General features: G+C 43.9%; 2 protein-coding genes across 2 annotated transcripts; one reads left to right on the top strand and one right to left on the bottom strand.

The window, feature by feature from the left end:
• Positions 1 to 7,939: 7,939 nt before the first annotated feature.
• Positions 7,940 to 11,109, top strand: LOC136648343 (uncharacterized protein F54H12.2-like). The gene is made up of 2 exons (XM_066624454.1): positions 7,940 to 8,910; positions 11,037 to 11,109. The coding sequence occupies exons 1-2, from the start codon at positions 7,940 to 7,942 to the stop codon at positions 11,107 to 11,109; spliced, it is 1,044 nt and encodes a 347-aa protein (XP_066480551.1).
• A 2,435-nt stretch (positions 11,110 to 13,544) lies between these two features.
• Positions 13,545 to 20,684, bottom strand: LOC136648342 (uncharacterized). The gene is made up of 12 exons (XM_066624453.1): positions 20,104 to 20,684; positions 17,665 to 17,745; positions 17,539 to 17,580; positions 17,399 to 17,461; positions 17,234 to 17,302; positions 17,108 to 17,137; positions 16,953 to 17,018; positions 16,595 to 16,708; positions 16,397 to 16,495; positions 16,160 to 16,249; positions 14,800 to 15,882; positions 13,545 to 13,615 (listed from the first exon to the last, which is right to left on the bottom strand). Exons 1-12 carry the CDS (start codon positions 20,201 to 20,203, stop codon positions 13,545 to 13,547), a joined length of 1,908 nt encoding a protein of 635 aa, XP_066480550.1. The 5' UTR covers positions 20,204 to 20,684.
• Between the last annotated feature and the right edge of the window lie 45 nt (positions 20,685 to 20,729).

The following is a 20,729-nucleotide window of genomic DNA, read 5'->3' as shown; positions in this document are numbered from 1 at the left end:
CAAGTATATAAATTCTCTCTCTCTCTCACTCACACTATATCACAGCTAGTTACAACCCACTTTTTGAAAACTCCTAGAACAGTGTTTCTCAACCAGTGGTACTTGAGGTGGTGTGTAGCGGTACCTGTGGGACCCCCAGACATCTGCTGTGGGGCAGCAAAACCAGTGAAATGACAAACACCTGAAGGAGGCTTGGCTCAGCACAGCTCCAAAGCATGCTTTTCACCCACTCTAAAAAGCCCTCCTGTCCACCCTGAGCCTCTTACCAGATGGTGTTTGTCACATCACATCTGGTTCTCAACCCAGAAGTAACTGACAATCACCAGTTACTTTTGGTGGTATTTCCAATAGGCGGATTGTGCAAAGTGGTACAGTGGGGGATAAACATTGAGAAATGCTGTGCTAGAATCTGGGTGACCAGATGTCCTCTTTTTTAGCCTTGTGTCCTGGAAAAGAACTAAATGTCCTCCTTTTCCCTGTGAAAAGGATCCTCCAGACAGCACATTGCATTCTTGTAATTAATAAATTCTATGTAATAAATCATATGTAATATAGTTTTAAATTTAATAATATACTGTAGTGTTTAAATTAACCACATGAAATCAATATATAAGTGGTTTTAGCTTTGTCATGTACCTACATTTTTCTGGATGTCCTACATTTTGGGATGCCTTGTCCTCTTTTGCGGTTATGACGTCTGGTCACCCTGCCTAGAATAAAACAATTGGTCCATTGCCTAGCAGCTATGACTTTGGGGAGCTTCAGAGAGTGGTCTTTCTAGTTCCCCTAGGGATTCCAGGGGTTGAATCTAGTACTGAAGAGCTTTGCATCCCCTTCCAAATGTCTATCAATGCACACTTTTAAGATTTCCTGCTATCCATTTTTTCTTAGAAGTTCCTGTAAGGTCAACAGGACTCACTCTAGTCTTAAGCATGTATATGAACCCTGCATTCAAGTAGACTTAGTACTGCATGATAAGCCAAAGGTCCCATTATGAAGCACACTAGTGCTCTTATTTTGCATAGCTCGGAATTCAGATTCCAGCTCAGAAGTCAAGCAGAACACAGACTTGGATCCTTCTCCAACCACACAGTCACCCTCCCCTTCCAGTGTCCCATCTTCCTCCCTATGCAGGGCAAAGCACTGTCATGTGTCTCCCACTGGGAGCCTGCCTGCCCAGCAGCTCTGTACACCGTAGTTTCTGCTCTGTATTTGCAATAGGTGCTAGGTGCTCTGGTGCTAGGTGCTCTTTATTTGCAATGGAGCTAGGTGCTACATGCCCACCTGAAATTGGTTCGTGATCCACATCAAACTCTTCGATAAACAAAGGACTAAAACTGGCTCAATCTGCTGAGATTTCTCTGCAGTTTGGTGGATCTACTTTAAACAAAAGGATTCACACAAGCGACTGCACTCCTTGCAGCCAGATTGTGTGTAGGTTTGCTCATTCAGAAGTCCCAGTGAGTTAGTGTGTAGACTTGCAGCTTAACCCATTTCTGCCCAGTCCACAGGTGTACACTTTTGATCCCTGTTGCATATATGCAACATTGGACAGAAATTTCCTAAATGTTGTTTCCAAGTCATGTGTGTGAAATCATTAAATTCCAGAGAAGCCGCAACACATCCCTTTAGGGAAAATCCTCCAGTGCTGGGGAGATGGGGAGGGGGGAAAGGCTACCTTCCCTTTAATAAAATTCATTAACATCTATTTAGTATCAGCTTGCACATGCCTGATCTTGGAAGCTAAGCAGGGTCAGGCCTGGTTAGTACTTGGATGGAATATCTGGTGCTGTAGGCTTATACCATAGTCTTTCGAGACTGAAGGTTGCCAACCAACCAGGGGCAGATCCCTCCTGGGTGGACAGCAGAGAATGAGAGTTGAATTCAAGAGGCTGCCCAGATTCAAAACACATTTCTAAAATCCTTTAAGAAAATGTCAGCAACTCGGTTTTCCTCTGGAATGCATCCACTGATCCATTTGACTCTTAGATGGATCCTATGGGTCTTGTTTGGGGGTCAGGGTGCTGGAACTCCCTCCTTCCACTTCCCTCTTCCCATTGTTTGTGCCTCCTTTGTTCTCTATGTTTATGCAGTTTCTCATTCCAAGTAGAGAAGAGGAAGAGAATGAAGCAAGGCCTCACCCTCTTGTCTTTTACTCTTTCTTTCCATCCTCTCTCCCCTCCCACTTTCAATTCCTCTAGAACAGAAATACCAGCTGATTACCCACACCAATTCTACACTTCAAAACCAATCCCCACTCATACATGTATGGGATGCCATAACCCAGCTTGACATCTCTCTATGTGAATGGCTGTATTTGGGCTCATTTTCTCAGTTCCACTATCTGTGCACACGACACACAGATCATGTCTGCCTTGTATGGAATGGGTGAATACAAGATTGCAGATTGACAAGAATTGCACAGAGATGTGCTCAAGTGCAGTTTAAGCTGCAGACAGGACCTCCCACATGAGCGGCTCACTCCTTGGTCAAGGACAACGGCCCTCACATCCCAGAGCCTGCCTTCTCCTATTCAGCTCATAGCTGGGACACACGAAGCCAGGCTGCTCTGGCCCTCTGGGTGCTCTCCTCTGCAGCCACTTCTGCCACCCTCTCCCATTGGCTCTCTTGCCAGGCTAGTGTGGCTGGGGCAAGAGCAACACTGGCATCCCCTTTGTGCCCTTTCCCTGATACCCAGGACGGATTATACCTCCCACCCCCTGTTGCTACGCCACCAAGAATGATTTGTAACGTGAAAGTCACCTAAAAGAGAAAATCTATTACATATCCCATAATGCAATGGTTCCCAAACTGAATCCACAGAAACCAGTCAGGGGAGCCACGGAATCTTTGCAAAAAACCTGCCACCCTATAACAATGTATAGAAATGCAGCCCTAGTAAGAAACCGCAGCAGTAGTAGGAAGTACATACCTTATGTCAAAACTATCTTTGACAGCTGGTCCCGCCCCTTTTTACTGGAAATCCCGCCCCCTAAGGGGGTTCAAGTGACCCCTCAAACAACTCCCCCCACTGCCCCCCACCACTGGGGAGGGTTTTTGGGGCACCCCGACATTTGGTTTGGCGGGAAAAGGAACCCGTCAATAAAAGTGTGGGAAAGGGGTTCATGTGACCACTCAAACAACTCGCCCCGTTCCCCTCGACCGCTAGGGAAGGGTTTTGTAGCACCCCGACATTTGGTTTGGCGGGAAAAGGAGCCCGCCAATAAAGTGTGGGAAAGGGGTTCATGTGACCACTCAAACAACTCGCCCCGTTCCCCTCGACCGCTAGGGAAGGGTTTTGTAGCTCCCCGACATTTGGTTTGGCGGGAAAAGGAACCCACTAATAAAGTGTGGGAAAGGGGTTCATGTGACCACTCAAACAACTTGCCCCATCGTCGCCGACCAATAGGCGCAGGTTTCATAGCTCTCAGACCACCATGTGGAGCCAATGGGAAAAAAGGGGGAGTGGGAACAGGTCCGGACATGTCCTTGTATTTAAGGCACAGGTCCTTTGGGGGGGGGAGGGAGAAACCTGTTCAGCCTTTTGCTGTTGCTGCTGTTTCTGCCATGGCCTCCCCTCTGAAAAGCTCACCCGCTTCGCCTTCTGAGACCGAGACTCCCCAGTTGGAGTGCGAATCCCCTGCCGGGGAGGAGAGTGAAAATCACACTATGGTGGTGGTCAAGATGGAGAGCCCCGAAGAAGAGAAGGAGAACGTGCCGCCCTGGGAGACCCTGGACATCCCTGAATCGCCTAACACTAGAGCGGCTAGATCAGTGTTTGAGAATCTTCCCTACCGGGCTTCCGGCTCTGAGCGATTGATGGATTCTCCTCCGAGGAAGAAAAGCCGCTGCTGTGAAATCGATGTCAATGGTGAATTTCGTAGGCCGATACCTATGGAGCTTCTTTTTAAGTTGGCTTGGGATGAAGAGACTGTGCGTTTTCCACCAATTGGCTGTGACTGCGGGTTTGTGTTTTACCACTCGGTGTCCGAGTATCCTAAGGCTGCAGCAATTAAGATTGCGCAGGTAACATTTTTATATTTATGGTTGATCGTCATTGCATCTGTATTAATGGACTAGAAATTAAGATTGTTTTTTTGTTTTTTTTTAAAAAAAGGAGAAAGAATGTCCCGGATCTCCAAATACCTGGAAGGATCCACGAAATCAAGAAGAAAATGACTGTACAAGTTTCCGTGAAATTTTAGGCCTTCAGAAGACCCGGGTGGAGCATTTCACCCCTAATTGCCGCTCAGGCGCTATGAAATCATTGATCAGAGCCGCATTGTATGTGATTCTTAAGCATTGCTATAAGGGGTATTTACTTGACTGCTGCATAGGATGTAAAATTAAATCCAAGAAAGAGGAAGCCCACCGTTGCAGACAATGGAGTAATTTTGATAGAATAGGATTCTTTGAAGTTGTGTGTCAAAGAATCTACCTGAAGGAAATTCTGAACACTGTGATTAATATAGCTTACAGTTTTCGGTTTTTGCATCTTACTGCCACAACCGTTGATTATATTTTAAGCCTGTTTGCTAGCATGAATATCTTTCCTGACCCGTTGTCTTGGCTTAATACATTGGTGAATGGGGAGGATTACACTTACCTTGACTATGTTTATATTGTGGTTTCTAAAAAAAAGTATCAAAAGTTTCTTGCAAGAGGGCACTGCTGTCTAAGTGTTCATGACAAGTGAAGGAGATGCAAGAAAACCTTTGTATGATTTTTAAAAAATAAAATAAAATGGAAGACCCACAATGTATGTTTTTTGAGGGGGAGGAGGGTGGAATGAACCAATAGGAATAGGGTTTCAGGAACATGTCTGGGCATGCCCTGGCATGCCCCTGTATTTAAGGCCCTGGCCCGAGTGTAAAAAAAATAAAAAAATAAAAATGGAGACTATAGACGGGCAGTGCTTGGGTACAACTATCAATTTTTATAATGCTGTGGATCCGCGTAGTAATTCACTTGAATGGGGTACACACATGGATGATTTAATTGGAAAGGCCCCCTTGGAGAGTGAAGAACCAGAGCCCTGTATTGGACCTCCAGAGGGGGTTTTATACAGGGGTAGTTCTCTGCCTGACAGCCAGGAAAGTGAAGTGGATTCAGCACCCTATTGGACACAGTCCACGGTAAGCAAAAAAAAAAAATAAAAAGTGCTGTTTTTTGGGGGGAGGGGTTTTCGATATCGGGTACATGGGGTGGAGTGGTAATATTTTGCATTTTTCTTTTTTTAAAAAAAATCAGATGCGGGAACTAGATGTTGCGCCACTAGATTGGTCGGCTGATGGGGATACCAGTGAAGATATCTGGAAAGTCCCGAAGAAGACACCGCAATGGTGTCCGTGCATGTCTGTATGTAAAATTTTACGGGGGGGGGGGGTCTGAAATATAACTAGACACCTTGATCACTGAGGGGGGGGAAAAAAATGTGTGAGACATGATTTTGTTTGTCTTGTCTAGGAAATTGAAGAGGATTTTGGGCGCATGACTCTCAGTGAGCCGTTAGGCTGTTCGTGCCTCCCTAAAAACCCGGAGGAGGAATGAAAATAACTGTGAAGAAGAAAATAAAACAGAATTACGTTATCTGATTGTGCGCGTTTTTGTGCTAACTGGAGCCATGGAAAAGCATGAGGAAATTTTAAAAAATATATATTATACACCTGGGGCAGTCGGGAGCTTTGGAGGGGTAAACACGCTCTTTCGAGAGGCCAAAAAGCAAAGTAAATCTCTGACTCAAAAACATGTTCAGGACTGGCTTGCAGAGCAAGATGCTTACACACTGCACAAACAGCACCGAGTACGATTTAAGAGAAACAAAACGGTTGTTTCAGGAATGGATGCGCAGTGGCAGGCTGATTTAGTGGATATGCAACAGTTTTCTAAGTACAACGCGGGACACAAGTACATTTTAACAGTGGTGGATATACTTTCCAAATACGCATGGGCCAGAAGCTTGAAAGACAAATCAGGCAGGCAGGTGGCAACCGCTTTTCAACACATCTTTAAGCAGGGGAGAATACCTCGCAAATTGCAGACTGATTCTGGTAAAGAATTTCTAAACCGTACTGTGAGAGAACTATTAAAAAAACACGGCGTACATCACTTTGTTACAGGGAATGAGGTCAAAGCTGCGATCGTGGAACGTTTTAATAAAACGCTAAAATCGAGAATGTGGAGATTTTTCACAGCTAACAACACTTTTAGATACAAGGAAGTGCTACCGCAACTTATAAGCAGTTATAACCACACAGTGCATAGAACGATCAGGGTTCGACCTGTGGATGTGAGCCACTCCAATGCAGGGGCTGTCTGGAAAACAGTGTACGGAGACTGGGTTAGAGGGGGAAAAGAGGTTTCTGTGTTCAGAAAAGGAGATCATGTGAGGATCTCAAAGCTCAAGGGGGTATTTGAAAAAGGTTATGAACAAAGCTTTACCACTGAAATTTTCATAGTCAACCAAGCCAGCAGCAAGGGGAGAAGACCTGTGTACAGCTTAAAAGATTACGAGGGGGAGAGCATTGCGGGGACTTTCTATCCTGAAGAATTACAGAGAGTGAGGGCCAGAGAGGATAGGATTTACAGGGTTGAAAAAGTTCTAGCTACAAGGGGAAGGGGTAAGAAAAAGCAACACTTGGTGAAATGGTTAGGGTGGCCTGACAAATTTAATAGTTGGGTCGCAGACTCTGAACTGTGTACAGCTAAGTAGAGAAGGGGGAAAATGGCGGAAAACGATTTTTACATCACCCTTCCTAGCAACGCATGCAATAAAATATTTGATCAGAACACCAGTGCTGCCTTCACGATCCGGCTGGCGCGCTCCTTGGATCTGCCGGGGGAGTGGGAAGTGGGGTTAGCAGAGATACAATACCCTCACACCTGGGACACACTCACAGACGATAGAAAGTTTCAAATTGACGATGGCAGGACAGATTGGCTATTCACTCTACGGAGGGGATATTACGCTTCAGTACCTGACATACTGGATAATATGAACAAGGTAATAAAGAGTCATATAAATCCACCACCTGATACATCTCTGACCTATGATTCTGTGGATAGGAAGGTCTATCTTATTGCCCCGTCGCTTCACAAAATTGAAGCAGAAGCGGAACTGTCTCATATATTAGGGCTGGACACGAGTTTAACCACCAGAAAATCAACCTTCACTGCGGATATTACAGGGGGGTTTAGCACCCTGTATGTTTACACAGACATTATAGAACACCAGGTCGTGGGGGACTTTTATGTGCCTTTGTTGCGATGTGTTCCTATTCGCGGTGAGAACGGAGAACGAGTTACGGTGACTTATGATAGACCGCACTATGTCGGCGTATGCAGAGACCATATAGACAGCATCACCGTGGAGATAAAGACAGACCAGAACAAAAACGTGTCATTTCGTTTCGGCAAAGTGGTTGTGAAGCTACACTTCCGTCCCAGGAAAAACAGGATATTTTAAAAAAAACATGGTCCTTCTAAAACGCTATGGGGACCCAGCCCTTTTTACCAACTACTACAGAGTGCAGGCTGGGCACGGACTTCAAGGATTTCATGGAGCGCCTGTTATGTATGGAGCGGGGGTCGGAGGCATATTCCGAAGTCTTTTTCGAAAGGCGGTTCCCCTTTTGAGGAGGGGGTTAGAGATTATTAAACCGCACATTAAATTAGCTGCCCGCAATATTACCCGGGACGTGGTTGGAAACGTTTCTCAGGCCGTATTGAATAAAGTTATACCACAGAAGGGGTCAGGTCTGATGTACGTGAAAAGAAGGAAAGCGGTTAAACGAAAAGCATCACGAACGCTGCTGACAGGACCACCCCGTCCCTTTAAAAGAAGGGCTAAAAGTCGAAGGACTACACAGAAGAGAAAAGCTCGGAAGCCGAGGTGCAGAAAGAGAGTCCTCTCTAGAGACATATTTTAAAAAAAACAGCCATGGCTTTTATTCACGGATGCTCAGAAGAGTGTACAAAATCCGAACTAGACCTGTTTCAAATACCCCCTACGCAGACCAGCATTGAAGGAAGCGTTTATGTGGAGGTGCCTCCGTTGACGGCTGTGACGGAGTCTTCATCATTGGAGTTTTTCATCGCGGGAAATGGGGAGGATTATTTGGATTTAAACAACACTCTACTTTACTTGAGGTGTAAAATTGTAAAAGAAGATGGGGGTAACATTGATCGACAGGCAGAAGTGGCGTTGGTGAACTACCCTATCGCTTCCATTTTTAGTCAGCTGGACGTAACCCTGGGAGACAGACTCATTAGTCAAAGCAACAACTGCTATCCCTATAGGGCTTTCATCGAGTCTGTGCTAAACTACAGCGAAGATGCACTTTCCAGTCAGTTCTCTGCAGGAATGTTTTACAAAGACACACCTGGTGAACACGACTCAGCGGACATGGATGGGCAAAACCAAGGGTTTATTAAAAGAGCTGGACTGACTGCTGAAAGCAGAAAAATAGAACTCATGGGTCATCTCCATGCGGACCTCTTTTTTCAAGAAAAACTGTTGTTAAACGGGGTGGATGTGAAAATTAAACTCACACGGAGCAAAGACAGATTCTGTATGATGACTGATGACGCAAATGTCAAATACCGGCTGAAGCTTTTGACGGCGTCACTGTTTGTAAAGAAGGTGAGAGTTGCCCCGGGGGTACGGCTGGGGCATGCTGAAGCTTTGCTTACAGCCACCGCCAAGTACCCCGTGGACCGTGTCAGTATGAAAGTGTTTAGTCTCCCGGTGGGGAGTCGCGTTAGTAACCAGGAGAACCTGTTTCTGGGACAATTGCCAAAGATGGTCGTGATTGGCCTGGTGGACAACGATGCTTTCAGCGGAACCTTCAGCAAAAACCCGTTTAACTTTAAGCATTATGACATCAATTTTTTTGCTATTTACCTGTCGGGGTACCAAATCCCAGCAAAGCCGTTTCAGCCAGACTTTCAAGAAGGAAGCTGTGTGAGGGAGTACATGAGCCTGGTACACGCCTCTGGTAAGCACATGAAAGACAAGGGGCTGATAGTCAACAGAGAAGACTATGCGAGGGGGTACACGCTCTTTGCCTTCGACCTGTCCCCTGACCAGGAATGCGGCGAGCACTATTCCTTGATCAACACGGGGAACCTTAGGGCAGAAGTTCGGTTTGCCAGGCCCCTCCCACAGACCGTTAACATGATCGTCTACGGGGTTTTTGACAACATAATTGAAATAAATAACCAGAGGAATGTTCTGTTTGATTATATGTGACATGGACACTCTACAGTTAACGCGGCTGCTGTCCACTGACCCAGCCACCCGTAAGGTATTCAAGGGAGTGTTTCCTTGTGACCGGCTTCCTAAAGCGAACCAGCTACAGAGACCTGCAGGGCTGGTGGTCAACACGGACCCTCATGATCGACCGGGAGAGCACTGGTTAGCTTTGTACCTGTCAGAAGAAAACCGGGTAGAGTTTTTTGACTCCTACGGACATCCGCCAGACCATCCCCGATTCCCCGAGGCAATCATGGATTTTTTAAGAACATGTGCCCCTGTAACGACATATCAAGCAAAGCAAGTACAATACCCGGACTCTGCAACCTGTGGTTACCACTGTGTGTTTTTTCTGCGTCAGCGGTGTAAGGGGCTAACTTTCAACCAGATTCAAGAACTCTATTCCGATGATTTGCTAAGGAACGACCGCATGGTACTGCTATTTGTAAAAAAGAAGCAGAACATGTCGCGACTAGCCCCCCGGTTTTTTTATCAGTCCCAAGCTTGTGTGTCATGTAGTAAATTTCATGGGCATGGTTTTCAATAAAAAAGATACCCCTCTCTGAGGGGGGGGTTTAAAAGAAAAAAAAAGTCGAAGCAGCGTATTTTTTTTAAAAAAGTGCTTTTATTTTTTTATAAGGTCAGCCATGGTACAGAACTAGATTGTCTCTGCTTTTTAGAAGATCTTCTGGAAGACTTGGGGGTATGTTTTATTTCCGTCATGGGGCTGGGGTTTTTCAAGTGGTCCAAAGAGGTCCTGTTTCCCGGGTTGCCGACAACCGTGGATGGGATATTTAGTTCAGCCATTGCCTTCAGAAAGACATCCCATCCCTTAGGGGTGCGCACAGCTGGCAGTGCGTGGATTTGTGTGATTCCTTTCACCAAGTCCAGCATGTTGGAGCCAGGGATAGTTTCCCCTTTGTAAACAAAAGCCCCCTTTTCATTCCACGAAGAAACAGACTTGTTTTGCAGCATTTTGTTTAGTACTATCTTCGCAGGGTTTTTATATCTGACAGATAAACTGTCCAAGACTTCATGATATACCCTGTCTGGAGCTGGAGAGACATGTGTTTTGGTTGTTGTCTCAGCCGGATCTGCAGCCATTGCTGCTGGTAACGACAAGGTCAGATGTCCTTTTTCAGATTCCCCCTGTTTCACATGAGTTAGATATTTTTGAAGCAGAGCGGAATATTGTTTTGCCTTTTCATATTCCGTTAAGTCCCTTCTCTGTAAAACATTTCGCATGTCAGCATCTAAGGAACTGAGGGCTGTAGTTCTTATGTTTTCTTCTCCTGAGGAAGGATTTTTCAGTTGCTCTAACTGGTGGCTAGGTACAAGGAACATTTTTTCAGCGTGTTCCATCAACGGTTACGTAAAAGCTCTGCGACTAGGGGGAGAGCTATGCTTAACAAAGGAGCTAGAAACCCTCCAGATTGATTTACCAGCTGCTTCTTTTTTCTTAATGATAGCCGTTTATTACTCAGTTTTCTGATGAGTGAGCGGTTTTTTCTCAGTTGAGAAATCTGACTGCCAGATAAGGGAATGTTACCTTTTAAAGTGTTGAGTGCAATTTCTGAGATAGCCGAGACGAGATCGTGAGGAGCCGCGCACAGAATGGCTTTTCTCTGTCGCGGGGGGGCCTTGATAAGCAGCTGTAAAAGGGGTAGATTTCTTCTCACGCAGATAGACATGTTGCCGTGAGGAGGACGCACTTACATTTGAACGCCCTAAGGGTTAACTCATTTGCTTTTGTAAAGGGCTCCAAGTTTCTTTTTTTTCATAGTGTAGACGGCCGGCCAGTCTGGTGGGAAAAGCCCCGTCCTCAATCTGTAAGACTCAGGCGTGGAAGCGTTTAAGTCTACCATCAGATACCCATAAGGTTTTGCGGTAGCATCCTGAAAACTCTCTAGAAAGAACTGAACGTTTCCAGGGTACATCTGGCGTGCCAGTGTAACGATCTGTAGTTTGTCCCTGGGGTTTTTGAAGAGCACCATGTATTTTGCGTTTAAGGTAATGGTGCGATTGGATTTTCCCTGAAAGAAAATGTTCTGGGTGATGAAAAATATACTTAAATTACGGTGATGTACATACTTGGTAAAAACATCAGCTATCTCAGTGCTGGAAGAAGCAGAGGCCATGAGGTCATCCACGATAACAAGATTCACTTTATTTGGGGGTAGTATTTCATCATCATTAAACGTCACAGGGAGCCCCTCTATAAAACATATGTGGGGGTACTTCTGAAGGAGCTCCTTATACATAGGCTGCCAGCATGCATAACACCATACAATATTTTCAGGAACAACAGAGAGCACAGTACGCGCGTGATCCAACATGTTTTTTATAAAATACGTTTTCCCGCAGTTGCTAGGCCCTGCTAAAATGGCCGAAAAAGGGTGTTTCCACCGCACATCCATCTTAATACCCGTAAGGGAGAGTTCTGAAGTCTTTCAGAAGGACCCTCTTATCATATACGACCCTTAGTGTCTTTTTCAGACCGCCTGTTTCGATACGCCACATCTTTTTATTTCTCAGAATGCCCCTCTGCTGCAGAACAATTTCTTTAGGTCCCGTTCCATAGTCCAGAACCATCTGTTTCAGACTATTGAAATGGACCCTTTCAGAATTCTGAGCGTGGAGCGTAATGCCCTTCACTCTCATGTAAGACCTCGCGGAGGACAGTCTCAGGCCGTAGGTCTTTGGACCAGCTGACACAAACTCTGTGATGCGTTCATTTGGGGGAATCTCATTTGTCAGATCCCCTAAGTAGTCTCCTAGGGGGGGACGCCAGTCCCCCTCACGATGTACAAAGATCACAGAATCTGTGTCATGGTACAAGCACCTGTCACCCAACTGATCCAGCAAGTTGTAAAGTTCTAATCGCGCGTATGCGGTTGTAAAAGCCCCTATTAGTACATTTGTTCTACCGGACCGTGTGTACCTGTCTGATGAATTTCTCCAAGACACAGTGATTGCCTCGTCGTCAAGAATTTCAAACCCTGAAATCTCATAGGCAGGTGAAAAGGCATACTCCAGAAGCTGAGTAGGGTCCCTCACGATGGTGCTGTTCAGCAAGTTAGAGCGCTGAGCAAATTTTCCCCACAAAGAATTTAAAAACAACTTTGCTATCTGGCGCTTTGCGGGGTTCACCGCGATCTTTTGGGGGCGTAATTCAATGCCCTCTTTTTCACGATAATCAGAGATATATTGTTTCTTTTTCGCCTCATCCGTGCACCACGAGGGATAGCCCGTGGCTTCTTGTTTCTGACGTAGATGCATTTTAATGTAACCAGAAAACAACTCGTCAGATTCGCCAGGAAAATCCCATATCTCTGAAATTGCCAAGACCCTGTACCCCTTTTCCAGGGCTTTCATCACCTCAAAAGTGCACCATGTGCCTATGATGGCGCGTTCCTCATCAGAGTGACGGCAGGGTTCCTGCTGGCTCGTTTCCGCACATTTCTGGCACAAAGGGAACATGAGCTTCCCCCTCAGCCTAACCGGTAATACAGGGAAAAAGAGTCCTCTCGGGGGGAGCACTTTCATTTTCACGACACCAAAATAGCAAGACAGGGGCTTAAAGTTCTTGGTGATAATTTCAGGATGCCCCAAAGGATATTTCTTTGTTTTGTTTACATAAGGGTACAGGCTCGTGAAGTCATAATAACATATTTCCTCCCCCTCTTTGGGCTTGTAATAGAGGGTAATGGCATTTGTTCTCCCACCAAACAGCGCATCTCTAGGTTGCAGAGGTTGCGGGGGGTTTATTTCAGATAGAAACGCTTTAAGCGCTGCATCGCCGGCTAACATTGCCCTCCATTCGTGTTCCCAAATGGTAATGATCTCAAATCCCATATCTTTGATCTCATACTCCCTACGCTTGGTCTCATAATAAAACATACGGTAGGTTGTGTTCCTGAGGGGGTTTATTTCCGTATCCTTGTAACAAATGGGACAGCCGTGATAAAAACACCCGTAAAATTCAAAAGCTATCGGTTTGCCCCCAATCACTGCGTAGCCATCCAGATAATATTCTCCTGCTTGAAATTCTCCCCCTTTCAGAGCGTGTCTGATCTCGATGGATTTTTTATGCTCCAGATACATCAGCCATTGTATAGCCGCAGAGGAAAATCGCTTTTTTATCAAGTCGTAGTTGTCCCATGGTAGAATAGCAATGGCATTGCTTTCTAAAAACATGTATCTAAACATGGCCATTGCGACGCTAGCTATGGTTAAGTATTGAAACGGATCCAGCCCGTCCCTCCCTTCCGATTTAGTCATCTGCAGGATTTCATCCCTGAACAACATACAGGCCTTCCTCAATATTTTTACATCCTGTTGGCAGTAATGCGCTAGCTCTTTCTGGAGATTAAAAATGCTGGTCTTATTTTCCTCATACCACGTGAGAAAATCTTTTTTCTCATCAGGCATCATGGTATCATACCCGTAAAATTTCGGGTGGGGGAGAGGGCCTTGGTAATCCCAGTTTTCAGCAGTGTTAAAAAAGTGGGGAAAATATCCTTTACAGCCCTCAAACCCCAAAGCCTTGGGAAGTTTCCCAAGCTTCATGGGGAGGAAGTTTAAGCTGTCGATAAATTTTAATTTCAATTTTTTAACCGTCACGCACATAAGTTTACCTCCCTGTACAATAAGTTTCACATCCATCCTTTCCTTCACCAGCTGGTTTAAGATAAAGTAGCTATCATACCCCTTTGCATTGTGTGCCAAAAAGGTGAATCCTTTGAACTTTGGGGAGATAAAAGTTGAAATGAAGTCTGAAAGACAGCCTTCGCCCTTAAACTCCCAAGTTTTCCCTTCCTTTGTCCCCATCGCGTATATATAATTGGGAAGGTGAATTCCTGTCTCCTGAGTACACTCAAAGTCAAAAAAGATATACTTGTCTGAAAGTTCAGGTTCCCTAAGAGGGGGAATGTAACAGAGATGGCCAGGTAAAGGAATACTGAGACACTCCAAGCACTTTCGTGGCTTGCATTTGTGTCTTTTAGCGACATAACCCCCACATTCTTCACACAGCCGTTTAGAGAAGCAGTCAATCTCTTTTTTGGCTGCTAACTTTTTATGGATATTTAAACATGTCCGAGAAGGGCATATCAGTCTGCAGCTTTCACACTGCACCTCCACCTCCCTGGTACACTGCCTCCGTAAACAAAAACGACAGCGAAACCTACAAGTGTGTGTATGAGCATAAGGAGTTCCACAGATGGAGCAGTAATTTCTAGAACCAAAGAATCCTTTCATGTTTAGAATACCATAATAATGTTCATCGTGTAGCAGTAGAAAGTAGGACTTATCATGTATAAGTGGGCCCGATCTGAAAATTTCCCAGCCTTTATCACCATATAGGACAACCCCTATATTCACTTGTAAATACCTTTCAAATCTCCTCAGGTCTGATAGTAGTATTTTTTTATCAGGGGCAATCCCAACTGCTGCATACAGCTGTCTTGCCATCTGTAATAAATGAAAATCAGTATACCCTTGGCCATTTATGATTGCTAAGAGACTCCCCCCAAAGCAAAGGTTGCTGTCCTCATTATTCAGGTCAACAAGGTGTTGTCTTTTCTTTTCTATGATCTTGCTATAAAGGACAGTGCTTAACAGTCTTCGACCCCTTCCACCCCTGTTTCTGATAACAGAAACAATGAGACGCAGCAGACCATGGAGATGAACTTCTGCATTGCTCTGAATGAGATTCCCTATGTTAGCAAAAAATGATGCGGCGTCCAGAGCATTGATGTGTCTCCTCAAGGAGAAGAGGGGGTTATTTAACCCTTCTCCTTCAAGACGCAGTTGTACTAAATCCGAAGGATGTATTTCGCTACGTAATTCTCCCAATAAGTCCTGAATGTTACTGATTATGGCGTGTTCAACCAACAGGGGGTTACTTAAACGCTCCAGGTTTACAAAACGGAAGGAAAAAGTGTATCGGGAGACAGGTAGTCTCTGAGCATGCCATTCCCAGCGACCCTCCCTTTCAAGGTAGACTCTTGGTTCAGGCTCCTCCTCCTCCTCCCCCCCTGTAGTGTTCATGGTGGAATAACCGCTATCGGACACACGGGTTCGATTGGAGGAATAACCACTATCAGAATGGTCTTCAACCATATCAACACCAACATTTGGTGCAGGAACAGGTGACCCCTGGGGGATGGGAGAAAGTCCTATATCATCATCATCCTCTGAATCAGAGGAGTCCTGTGGGAAGCCTGCCCCAAACTGATTCACCCCTGCATCAAGTGGAGAGCTGTGTGGTGTCTGGCTCAGGTCCCCCTGCAGACTCTCAGGATAGATTTGGAAGTTTTTAATATTTTCTTGAAAAGAAACAAGCATCTGTTTGTCAAGCCCCTTGCCCTGAAACAACGAACACCAGTGCTTTTTTAGCTCTGAGTTCCAGTAGCTAAGCTGAGCTGAGAGTTTTCTCTCCTTCTCAATAACAGAATTCATACACTGATTCAATAACCCCCCCAATTCAAAACATTCATCTGGGTCAAGGTTTCTGGTTTTCTTCTGTTTTTTCTTCGGAGCAAAATCTTCAGATTCACTTTCAGACAAGGCAGCAGCAGGAGGACGTTTCCGGTCAAGGGATGGTCTCCCTGTAGGTGTGACAGTTCCTAGAAGGAAAAGGCATAATTTTCTTTTACTGAATGGGGAGACTACATAACTGAAATAGGCAATTTATTATCATAAGAACAGACCATAGGCCCCCACCTAGTCCTACACCCTGTATCTCACACTAGGTAAAAAAAGAGACTCCCTTGCATAGTCCACTTCTAAAATCCTGGCTTGTAACCCCCAGTGGATTTTTTCCCCTCTTAAAGGCATCCAGTCCCAAGGAGTAAAGAAATAATTTTTGGCAAATTTAGTGGATAAATTTATACAAGTGGTTACCTTTCTGGTTGGGAATAGATGCTGCATTAGAAGTGGAGGGCCCTCCATCAGCTTTTATTTGAAGAATATTTTGCACAGGCACAGTATTTCCTGAATGTAGAAAAACTATATTTTAAAATCATTTTCTTTTAAAAATCTGACATTCCTAGGAAAAAAGAGGCATCAGATTACCACACCCCAACCCAATATTAATTTTATTTTTTAGTTTATATAGGGTGGAAATGGAACAGCTGATACCTTTCTGATTCCCCGCTGTTGAGGTACTAGGTCTTGGTGACATGGGAATGTTTCTTTGGACCACATTACCAGGTGCTGGAGGCATTGGCCTTGGATTTCCTGAATGTAGACAAACCAAAATTTAAAAGCGCTAGAAAATAGTGACATAGGATTTTCCATCAAAAATATTCCTATTATGTAATTTATACAGGTAGTTACTTTTTTTGTGACTGTCCAGAGCATGTGGTTTGGACGTGCCAGGCTTTGGACTCAATGGAGATTTTCCTTGGGGTCCACTAACACCTGCTTGACTTTGCACAGACACAGTATTTCCTGAATGTGGAAAAACCAAAATTTTTTTTTTTAAAAAAGGCCTAGGATTACCTCCCCCTGTGCTGGATTTTGGTGACCCTCTAGCAACTAAAAAAGGCCTAGGATTACCTCCCCCTGTGCTGGATTTTGGTGACCCTCTAGCAACTAAAAGGATAAAAGGAAAAAAAAATGTATCGGCATATAATAAATAATAAATAATAAATAATAAAAAAAGATTTTCCTTGTTATTAATCATAAAAAATACCTCTTTTAAAAACGCCCGAACCACCACCACCACCACATCTGGCTGTGAGAGCTGAATCAATAATTCCTTTAGCTGAAATGATCAGAAATTTAATTTTATATTAAATATTTATAAATGGGCAATAAAAAAAAGGGGAGCAATAGCAGAATTTTTACCTCTTTTGAAAAGGGCGGGGGATGATTCTCCTTCAAAACAAAGAAATAAAACAGAAAAAATAATTATGATTATATATAGGATATCCACTTTCATGATTTTTAAATAAAATATGAGGTAACACATACCAGAACTGGAAGCTGAGTATAACCCATCAGAACTGGGTGGGGGGGTTAATCTGGTACTTGAAGGAAGTCCTACAGTTTTTTGTTTTTTTTAAAAAAATAAAAATGAGTAGGATCACTTTACTTATTTTAAAAAGAAACTTAATTAAAAAATATGCACAGTTTTACCTTTTCGAAATATGAAAGTCTTTTTCATACAGTCTGAATTGTCACCTGACTGGCTAGGGGGATCTGAAAAAAAAGAACCATTTTGAATTGCTCAATATTCAGAGGAAATAAAAAAATAAAAATGGAGACTGAACAAATACCTGGTTTAGCAGTTGATTCCTGCAGTGCCCCCAGAAACAGCACTAAATTTGAAACAGAAGAAGACATATAAATGTTTCTTGTAGTTTTAAAAATAATAGAATACTATTATTTAAGATGATTCTCACCATCAGATTCCTGTGAAATATTTGGTTCATCTTCCTCTGACATTCCACCAATCAAACAATTTTTTTTTTTGCACTGTACACCTGGAAAAAAAAGACAACATTTTTTGCCCTATGGCCAAAATTCAAGACAGACCCTTCATCAAATTGACACAAGGGGGCAGTCAAATTCCATGGGAAAAAGCAAAAGTCATGCACCTCACACAAAATTCAACACCTGAAAGAGAGAGAGACAGCTAGGATTTTTTAACTCCTGTCAATATTAGCCCCTGAGCACATACAGAGTGAAAAATACAAACCTTGAATAAAAACAGTCTGACATACAGATTCTGATAGAGAGAAGCAATATTTAATTCTAACAGATTCACACAGGCCCTTGCAGTGTTGGAAAATGCTCAAAACATTCCACCCCCTCCCTCCCAAAAATCAAGATTTCAAACAATTTGCACTGACCACTTGTAAAGTGTAAAGGCACACAGGCCCACATTGAATAAGAGAGGCCCCTGCTGACAGCCCCACACCACCCACCTGCCCACCCCTCCACACACACACACACACACACACACACACACACACACACACACACACAGAGGCAAGTTTCACACAGACATGTTGGTTGGCATAGTACATTCATACAAAATTATGCAGCCAGCAATACAGATGTAAGATTTTCTCAGACCAAGAATGCCCCAGAGCACTTGCAGTCTGACATACAGATTCTGACATAAAAGACATACAGATAGATAGAGAGAAGCAATATTTAATTCTATCAGATTCACACAGACCCTTGCAGTGTTGGAAAATGCTCAAAACATTCCACCCCCTCCCTCCCAAAAAATCAAGATTTCAAACAATTTGCACTGACCACTTGTAAAGTGTAAAGGCCCACAGGCCCACATTGAATAAGAGAGGCCCCTGCTGACAGCCCCACACCACCCACCCGCCCACCCCTCCACACACACACACACACACACACACACACACACACACACACACACACAGAGGCAAGTTTCACACAGACATGTTGGTTGGCATAGTACATTCATACAAAATTATGCAGCCAGCAATACAGATGTAAGATTTTCTCAGACCAAGAATGCCCCAGAGCACTTGCAGTCTGACATACAGATTCTGACAGAGAGAAGCAATATTTAATTCTAACAGATTCACACAGGCCCTTGCAGTGTTGGAAAATGCTCAAAACATTCCACCCCCTCCCTCCCAAAAAATCAAGATTTCAAACAATTTGCACTGACCACTTGTAAAGTGTAAAGGCACACAGGCCCACATTGAATAAGAGAGGCCCCTGCTGACAGCCCCACACCACCCACCTGCCCACCCCTCCACACACACACACACACACACACACACACACACACACACACACACAGAGGCAAGTTTCACACAGACATGTTGGTTGGCATAGTACATTCATACAAAATTATGCAGCCAGCAATACAGATGTAAGATTTTCTCAGACCAAGAATGCCCCAGAGCACTTGCAGTCTGACATACAGATTCTGACATAAAAGACATACAGATAGATAGAGAGAAGCAATATTTAATTCTATCAGATTCACACAGACCCTTGCAGTGTTGGAAAATGCTCAAAACATTCCACCCCCTCCCTCCCAAAAAATCAAGATTTCAAACAATTTGCACTGACCACTTGTAAAGTGTAAAGGCCCACAGGCCCACATTGAATAAGAGAGGCCCCTGCTGACAGCCCCACACCACCCACCCGCCCACCCCTCCACACACACACACACACACACACACACACACACACACACACACACACAGAGGCAAGTTTCACACAGACATGTTGGTTGGCATAGTACATTCATACAAAATTATGCAGCCAGCAATACAGATGTAAGATTTTCTCAGACCAAGAATGCCCCAGAGCACTTGCAGTCTGACATACAGATTCTGACATAAAAGACATACAGATAGATAGAGAGAAGCAATATTTAATTCTATCAGATTCACACAGACCCTTGCAGTGTTGGAAAATGCTCAAAACATTCCACCCCCTCCCTCCCAAAAAATCAAGATTTCAAACAATTTGCACTGACCACTTGTAAAGTGTAAAGGCCCACAGGCCCACATTGAATAAGAGAGGCCCCTGCTGACAGCCCCACACCACCCACCCGCCCACCCCTCCACACACACACACACACACACACACACACACACACACACACACACACACAGAGGCAAGTTTCACACAGACATGTTGGTTGGCATAGTACATTCATACAAAATTATGCAGCCAGCAATACAGATGTAAGATTTTCTCAGACCAAGAATGCCCCAGAGCACTTGCAGTCTGACATACAGATTCTGACATAAAAGACATACAGATAGATAGAGAGAAGCAATATTTAATTCTATCAGGTTCACATACAAATTCCAAGGCAAGGAGAGCAATATGCTTACCAAATGAAGTGCAGCCTTCTATTTTTGGAAGATCTACTGACACACACAATAAGGTGTCCCCTTTTATAGGAAAAATCTCTGTACCCTCACATCTGGACATTCCAATTAGTTTTTTCTTCCCAGGCCCATACAATAAACAAAAAATGATGGTAAGTTAGTATGTTTTTATTTTCACACCATAAATCTTAAAAGAAGTCACGTAAAAAACAGACCCCAAATTCTGTTTCACATGTCAAAAAATTTCCAAGTTATTGGAATGCAATCATTCAGGATTAACCCATTGACCTGTATCTGGTTTTTGCACGTGTAAAAAACCACACAGGTCAAAAAATTGATATATTTCGAAGTTAATGGAATGCAATCATTCAGGATTAACCCATTGACCTGTATCTGGTTTTTGCACGTGTAAAAAACCAGACACAGGTCAAAAAATTGATATATTTCGAAGTTAATGGAATGCAATCATTCAGGATTAACCCATTGACCTGTATCTGGTTTTTGCACGTGTAAAAAACCAGACACAGATTCTGATTCCCAGTCTCATGGAATATAAAATAGCTGAAATTGTTTTCCCATATAAAAATGTGTCTGATCAGCTTCTGATTTTCAGTCCTTTTTTTTTAGTG

Source organism: Tiliqua scincoides, chromosome 4 (genome assembly GCF_035046505.1).
Source record: "Tiliqua scincoides isolate rTilSci1 chromosome 4, rTilSci1.hap2, whole genome shotgun sequence".
Taxonomy (NCBI): Eukaryota; Metazoa; Chordata; class Lepidosauria; order Squamata; family Scincidae; genus Tiliqua; species Tiliqua scincoides.
The sequence above is the reverse complement of the archived record's forward strand: the minus strand, read 5'-3'. Positions and strand labels throughout refer to the sequence as shown.

Bases quoted from the DNA above. Each gene is read 5' to 3' on its own strand.
- LOC136648343 (XM_066624454.1), top strand. From the start codon at position 7,940: ATGGCTTTTATTCACGGATGCTCAGAAGAGTGTACAAAATCCGAACTA. The intron at 8,911-11,036 runs GTACCAAATCCC...TTTTTTTCATAG, and splicing joins TTTGCTATTTACCTGTCGGG to TGTAGACGGCCGGCCAGTCT.
- LOC136648342 (XM_066624453.1), bottom strand. From the start codon at position 20,203: ATGTCCAGATGTGAGGGTACAGAGATTTTTCCTATAAAAGGGGACACC. The intron at 17,019-17,107 runs GTAAAAATTCTG...TTTCAGCTAAAG, and splicing joins CCCCGCCCTTTTCAAAAGAG to GAATTATTGATTCAGCTCTC. The intron at 16,250-16,396 runs GTATCAGCTGTT...TTCTACATTCAG, and splicing joins AACAGCGGGGAATCAGAAAG to GAAATACTGTGCCTGTGCAA.